This window comes from Cystoisospora suis (genome assembly GCF_002600585.1).
Source record: "Cystoisospora suis strain Wien I chromosome Unknown contig_1214, whole genome shotgun sequence".
NCBI classification, from domain to species: domain Eukaryota; phylum Apicomplexa; class Conoidasida; order Eucoccidiorida; family Sarcocystidae; genus Cystoisospora; species Cystoisospora suis.
In genome coordinates this window covers 55,891-63,464 of record NW_027154015.1, presented here as the reverse complement: position 1 = coordinate 63,464, position 7,574 = coordinate 55,891, and the positions used below count along the sequence as shown (strand labels likewise).

The 7,574-nt window shown below is 48.0% G+C and overlaps 2 protein-coding genes across 2 annotated transcripts; both read right to left on the bottom strand.

The window, feature by feature from the left end:
* Positions 1–253: 253 nt before the first annotated feature.
* CSUI_002865 (la domain protein) lies at positions 254–1,063 on the bottom strand (the record flags this gene model as incomplete). Its single annotated transcript, XM_068063064.1, has 1 exon — positions 254–1,063. A coding segment is annotated over exon 1 (645 nt), but the record flags the coding sequence as incomplete, so codon positions are not given.
* A 2,683-nt stretch (positions 1,064–3,746) lies between these two features.
* On the bottom strand, positions 3,747–7,381 carry CSUI_002864 (btb poz domain protein; the record flags this gene model as incomplete). The annotated part of the gene is made up of 8 exons (XM_068063063.1): positions 7,196–7,381; positions 6,953–7,062; positions 6,430–6,553; positions 5,631–5,783; positions 4,978–5,086; positions 4,297–4,453; positions 4,020–4,083; positions 3,747–3,851 (listed from the first exon to the last, which is right to left on the bottom strand). The coding sequence occupies exons 1-8, from the start codon at positions 7,358–7,360 to the stop codon at positions 3,747–3,749; spliced, it is 987 nt and encodes a 328-aa protein (XP_067924967.1). The 5' UTR covers positions 7,361–7,381.
* Positions 7,382–7,574: the final 193 nt, after the last annotated feature.

The window sequence follows — 7,574 nt, the reverse complement described above, 5'->3', positions numbered from 1 at the left end:
TAGATAGATAGATAGATAGTACAACAATAGATCGAGATAGAGACAAACATAGAGATATCGTCAAAGGGTAACTCGAGTATAGGTATACAGACAGTCGAAGCTAGACTGAGAAAGATGAGATGTGTATGGTGTGCAGGTAGAGTAGCTGAATGATAGGACATCCATTGATAGCAAAAGAGAATGAAATACAGAGATAATTACAATAGTATCGCTAATAAGATCATCCTAATGATAATGTGACTATGACGGACAGACTCACTCCTTTCCCTTGTTGTGCGGCTTCCTTCATGACGCCTTGAAAGAAAGCGTCGTATGATAAACTTTCATCGGAGAAATAATACTCGATTTGCCTTTTAATCCTGGCTTTTAATTGTTCTGGAGTCATATCTTCTCGTCTCTTAGGAAAGTCTGTCTCGCCCATATTCTTTCTTGGTTTCTTTCCTCCCTTGAAGTCTCGACGTTCTCTATCTTCTCCCTCTCCATCTCGTTTTCTTTTGTGAATTTCATGAGGAGCCTTCCTATTATTACTGTTGTCATCAGAAGAGGAAGAAGCTTGGTCAGTCGACTCTTTTGATTTCTCTTCTTCATTCTTACTCTCTACTGGCTTACCAGCACCGGCCCCTTCAACCTGCTTGTCGTGACTGTCTCCCCCTTCACGATTCTTTTTAACACTGTCATCATGTGTGTCAGAAACAGGACTAGATGAACAAGCTTCCATGTTGATTTCTCCTTGAGAAGTAAAGCTCTTTGGAGTTGTCGTTGAAACAGAAGAAGACGAAGGAGACACCTCATTCTTTAACTCGCCTCCCGCCGCCTGTTGAGGCTCCTGCCCCACAGCCGTAGTAGTACTAGTAGTTGGGGTGGATGGAGAAGACGAAGAAGCGGTGGGAGATGTCATAGTGAATGATGAAGAGGTTCGAATGACAGGTGTGAAGACAAGAAACGAAAAAGAGAAAAAATAAGATGAAGAAACACAGGACGAAACGAGAAAGCTTTGATTGAGAAAAGGAGGACTTGACGAGGAGGGGAGAAGCGTTGCCAGAAGGGTGTTGCTTGTGTTTTTCTTGTGTGTAAAGGAGCAGCATGTAAGGAGGTCAAGTCAGATCGATGGATGATGCGGCGTCGATTCCCGCGCCTCGGCTGCGCGTACCACCATTGTGAGGGAAAGAGACAGCGCCTCGATAGTCGGCAATCGCTTGATGCTCGATCGCGGATCAGTCGACACAGGCATTTGCCAGGAGTCTTCATAGCTGTGTTCACTCTCCTCGAGTCAGAAAGAGTGGTGCGGAGACGGAACAAAGAAGAACCTTTGGAAGGAATGAAGAAGAAGGAAAAAGAAAGGAGGAAGTACTGACTTTACCTCTCATGGAAGGGGTTCAGATACGGCATACATACTGCACGTTACACGGAAGAATGAACAGTGTGAAAGCGAGCGAAGTCGAGGCGGCCCGGTGTCTGACTCTTCGTCCACTTTCCTTTCCTGTTAGGAACGAAGTGTGTCTGAAGTAAGAAAAGCTGTTGCATGAGAGAGGGAAATGCTTGTGTTTTTCTTGTGTGTTAAGGAGCAGCACGTAAGGAGGTCAAGGCAGATCGATGGATGGTGCCGCGCGGGAATCGACGCGTTGCCAGAAGGGTGTTGCTTGTGTTTTCCGAGAGAACATCTTGTTTTCCTCTCCTTTCTGGTGTGGTAGGAGTAAGGGCAATGACATCAACGCCGATTACTGAAAGAGAGTTGTTCCTTTTGCTTCTTTTCTACGTCAGACGTCTGGACCAGCTGATCGATAGCTCCACCTGTCCCAGAGAATCTTTCTCCTTCATCAGCTCAAAGATGACATCTCACCACTGCTCTTACAGGGGTACTCCTCTCTTTACTTGTTCATACACGAAGGAAGAGCTGGCCTTTTCTTAACACTTCAGAATGGCGTAGAGCGACTCCTCTGCCCGGCCACCTGGCACGTTTGCCACCAGAACATCAGCATAGCAAGAAGGATAGAAGCGTAACATGGCTTTCCTTTCAGCGAGTACCTGGTCATTTCGTCAGTTTCTCTTCTTTGACTGGGGTTGGCCAGACGATTTCAAAGAAAGCAGTACTATCAGAAGAAAATGATCGACAAGAAGATACATGGACGAGCAAAACACGGAAAACTCCCTGAGCGCCAGCTCACATTGGTGATTCTTCTTGTAGCTGTCATGAGAAATGATTCTAATAGTCGCTTTCCTAACATTAATTGCTGACTGTGATGTACAGTCAATCGAATGAGATGTCGTCCTGGTAGCTCAATGAAGGTGTTGTCACCCTTGTCGAGCAGACAGATTCTCCTACCCCGTGGCGACTGATATGTAGCCGGTAGCCCTCCTCTTGAAGTTCCATCCTCTTCCGTGCTCCCAGTTATAAACATTACCACAAGCCCTGAGACTCCTAGCAGCCTGGAAGAGATCTACTAAATAGAGTACGGTAGTGGTCAGGTCACGGGGGCAATGCCAGTTTGTACTGTGATGCTATAAAGGCTTCGCTTGGCTCTTTGTACGAAGGTGAAGAAAAGAAGAACGCCCTCACAACCGTTGTTTTCTGGAAACCACCAAAGATTTTAGCACGAGCCTTGCAGTTCCTTTGCTGATCGATTGGGGTCTGTTCTGCATATCGATCATGTATCTCTTGGCTAGTGTCACGTATTTCGAGGCCACTGTGATTTTTCTCCACAACGTTCAGGAACCTCAGACAGCCCCCAAGATCCGCACATGGTCAGACGAGATAGCAGAGCATGACGCTATTTTCAGAACGCTGCGGATAAATAGGTGTAGACGGGATGGCTATTTCCAGAGAAACTGTGCCATGTATATGCATGTATGTATATGCTATGTGCTATTCACGAGGACAGTGCTTTGCCGGACGCTCCTCAGTGCTTCGCATCACCTCTAGTTATACGAAGTGATGAAAGCCCCGGTGGTCTTAGGCTGAGGTGTGTCGTCACAGGTCCCTCTATGTCCATTTGTGCATACGTACACATGTTTGTTCGGCTCCCCATTGTCTCTTGCAAGGGTAAAGGCCAGATAAGGATGTCTGTTGCAGGTCGGAAGAGAAAGAGTTGACGTTCAAGAGAAGTTTGTCGATGGTAGGAGGAAAGAGAAATACATTGATAGCACAGCATATGCGACAGAACAAATTCCATACTTCGACAACATAGAATCGACTAGACCACTCGAAGATCTCCCTCAGTTTTTTGATCAAAGATCGACGCAGCTGGTTGGTGCTGGTGAGTGAAGAGGACGAGGAGAGGAGGAAAGGAAAAAGAAAGCGCTCATTTTTGAGGGCCTTCACGGTCTCTAATCCAACGTTCATAAGAGAAAGGAGTGCATGCCCGAGAAAGAAGAGAGTGTCACCGGGAAACCTAACAAATGATTCTCCAGAGAATAGCCATGCAGATAGCCTCATTCACATATCTTGTACGTACAGGTGCCATGACGATGTGCCCGCCCTCTTACGCTTCTCATGGGCAGAAGCAGAGAAGATTCAACCTGCTCTTTTCGATACAGATATCAGATAAAGGAATGGAGCGCCAAGATGACGCTACCCCAAGTGCTGAAGCTGTGAGGGCACACGTTCTGTGTCTCTATTTACGTGTCAAGATGAGAGAAAAGATAGAATCACCCGATAACCATCCATCATAGAAATACACGGAAGGTTGTTCACGGGAGAAAAGCATCTTTCCTTGAGGCAGCTGATAGTAGGAGGAAGGAAAGAAGTCTTAGAGAGAGAAGCGTCTTCTTTTAGAAGGATGCACTTCTATGCCAAAGAACTTCGTGAGTTCTTCCGTTACTGGCTCAGATAGTTTTCCTCCGTTGAACTGAGCCTGCAGAGAAGACAGAAGAAAAGGATTGCTGTAGGACAGACCTAAAGCACGGTTCGTGTCTTCTTCATTCTCCTTTTAGATGGCTTGTTGCCAAGTGAGCTTGTCCTGTGTGAGGTGCAGAGGGAGCGACGTGAAGCTCAGTTCCGGAGACTTTTTCCTGTCACCCACCTTGACGGCTTCATTGGATGCCGCATATATGCAGCAGGGTAGCTTGAGCAGTTCACTGCAGTGTCTGAAAAAGTAAGTAGAGAGCGAGTGTCACATCTCAGTTCAATTCGGTGATTTGTGAAAAGGTGTAGAAGCTACAGACCTCCAGGACCAGTCTTCCGTGATTTTGATGTGGTACCAATACGCATACCTACGAGTTCCTTTCAACTAACAAAACAGCGTTTTTAGTCTTCCACTCGGCATCTACTTGAATGCCTTGAAAAGCAGTAATGCTTACGTGATTGCGAAGTGGCAGAATTTGTCGAAGTTCTGTGGTGAAAGGCGATTATGAATGTGACCCGCCAGCACTTCGCACAAATGTTGAACTTGGTATTGATCGGCTAGTTCGAAGAGATCAAGCAGCTCGTCGTCCGTAGGTTCCTTCTCCAAGCAGCCTGGCAAAACCCAGTCAAAGGCTTTTCCTTGAGACAATGGTTTTGCTGGAATCGCCCTTGAGTCCCACAACAAGGCGTGCCGTCAACAGGCCGGTGTCAACACGCAGTCTCCAGCGCATCAAGTGCCGCTCGGTCTTTTGCACATGCAGACGACCCGTTCTTTTTCCGTCGCCATACCACCTTAGAGAAGCCACAAATAGACTTAAAACAAGAATGAAGTGCAGTTCGTCGCGTAGCAACCGGTACAACTCTGACCCTGGACAGAAGCCGGTCTGGTACCCGTGTGAATTGTGTGCTTAGTTGCATGCGTTATTCGGTGAAACTGTGGACAGCTGAGATGATCGTGCCGTTTGTCTAGGCAATGATGTAGGCACGCGAGAAGACAGATGCGTTTCCAAAGTGGTCGAATTGTTCCCGGGTAGCTTGCTTGCTGCTTTCGAAGCCCTAAGAAGGTAGGAGTACCCGTGAACAGGCTTGTTGGAGAATTCCCGTTCCCAAGGAGGGTATCTTGTAATTCAGCTCACCCGTATAAAGCAAGCTTCTGAACATCTTGAAATCTTCAATTTGTAGATGGGAGAGATCTATGGTCATAGTTCGTTTCTCCATCATATCGTGTTTGAACATGGCATCAAACTGTGAAGTCATACAGCATCATGCCTCACACGAGACACGAACTGTCTGTTTGTTTCGCTGTGCAAACGGAGAGAGGAAGGAGAGATATTCAAAGATCTAGAAGCCGTGGTCTTAGTAGTGTCATTACTCATAGCTACCATAATCTTCCGATGAAGGGACCCAGTGTACGGATCACTAAATGACACTCGAAAAAAGAGCTTTCGCCTGCTGTATCTATGAATGTGATCAGTTCACTAGTTCGCCAAGGCACGTGATCAGCAGCGGAAAGCAATCCGGAGTCAGCTGATCAGGTCCTCATGGCAGTTCTTGCGCAACCCGAGTATCCCTTGGTAAACTGCTCTTCCGATACTACGACTTCTCGGTGCACCCTCAGAGTTCTCCTAGGGCAGCTGAAATACAAACTTCTGATGAGACTGAGAAGAGGTCCTAGTAGATTATTCATTGTCCTCTCCGCAGCACCTTCCGATACAGCGGGGCAGTTGGTCGAGAGCTAACTTTTCTTGCTGCATCACTTCGCCGAGGTAGAGCACGAGAGTTCACTTACAGTTTTAGAGGAGGCCCGCAACACACAAGAGTGGACCTTGGCTGTGCCGTTGGCGCAAGTGACAGTGATGTCAGGAGTATCTTCACTCAGCATTAGCGATTCCCAGAAACTGATCACTTTTTTATCCAGAAGGACCTTCGGACCGTTGTCTTCCTGCAAAAGAGATCAAAATGCAGTCACTTTTTCACGGTGCCGTGCTGGAGAAAAGTGCCGCGTCGGTCTGGTGCCAAACTGCCTCGCGTTTCAGGCACGTCAGTTAGGCTATATGTGACCTGCGTTCCTTAGCGAGCGGATTACTCAGTGAGGCACACAACCCATAGCTAAGATCACGCATTAACCGCCGGATACCGTTCGATTAGCATATGTATACACGTTCCGCGATATACAACCAAGACCAGGAACAGTCGACTCGCCGTCACCCCACCAACCGAGTGAAGTGCGACGTTACGGAGACTGCCTGCTGGACTCCGAGAAACAGAGCATCCGTACTATTAGAACACAACCTACAAAAGGAAGTACAAAATGTAAAACGAAGAAACGTTTTAAGGTAACATCAGAGACATAAAATGCTTCATCGTGGTGAGCGTACCTTCCCAACAGGTTCGGCAAGGAGACTGACAAGAGCTCGGCATCGCTCCCGCTCCTGCTGCCATGCAGCCGTGGATGGAAGTGAATCTTTAATGTCATACAGAATCTGAACGGGGCAGCAGATGAATGGACAGTAAGCTGAAGACGGGAGATGCATCACCACTTCATTCGTCCAAGTAACGCTATGTGGCATTTATGGTGCAGACTGTACCTGAATGGCATTTTTCTTTGAAACGAGTACCCTTTTGGTTTTGTCATTTTCATTGTCGCGTTTCTGGTAAGATATCTGGAGGGTGCACGAACCCGGAGTTGTAGTCAGTGGATTAGCACCTCGTCTGTAGTTGCCCGGTGGCAAAGAAAAGAGAAGCAAAATGAAAAGAAAGACTGCATATCGGCTGATCCAAACCTGGCGGGGAACCTGGAAGGGCGTCTACGGACAGGAAAGCAGACGGTGCCTAGTTGCCAGTCTTCACTCGGGACATTGGAACCCATGTTCGTAACCATTTGTGCCCGAGTTCTTCTGGTCCTGATTGCTGCACGGCGTCGAGCGAACCCTTCTTCGACAGTAGCCAGTCCTCTTTGGGCCGACTAAAGTTGTAATAGCACTGGGGACACGTCCGCAACTCTATCACTGAGCCCGCATGGCAATGCGGCCAAGGGCGGTCGACGGAGAAGTTGGGGCTGCAGGGTTCTCTGCTTGGGACCTTCTTGTTAGCGACCTTCCGGTCACCTACTTGATTAGCCATCGGATGCAATTCAAGTATTTCTCCTTCTCGTTATTTGGTGATTTGAAAATAAACTTGTCGATGAGCGTTACCAAAGGGGTGCCATAGGTGTCACTCTTCTGCAGGTACCAAACTCGCAGGTACAAGAACGCTGTTTTTGCGCAGTGTGGGGCCTTGTGCTCTACAGAGTACTCTAATCCAAAACCCAGGGATTGCCCGAAGAGCATATGCGGCAGCATGCAGGTTCCCGACCTGATCGACATTCGTTGTGCCTGTATCGTATTTTCTGAGGAGGGCGTAGTCCCCTGCCTCAATCGCCTTCCACTGCCACTCCTCCAAGGGAGTTTTCACCGCTGTCCCATCCTCGTTAGTACTCTGATCGGCCACCACGCACGCCTCTCCTGGCTTGTCCTTCATGGTTTCCGACCAGCTCAAAATCTGGCTGGAACAGAGGGGTTTACTGGTATGTCACACGGAGTAAAAATTCACAGCCAGCCGCTAGCTGTTTGTCACTTGGCAGCACCGATGTTACTCCTTAGAAGCAGAATTTAACAGAGCGAGAGTTGGGCTAACAGGAGGCCGGTTAAGGCAGTGCGTGGACGGACAGGATAATGAGCCACGGCCATGCGTG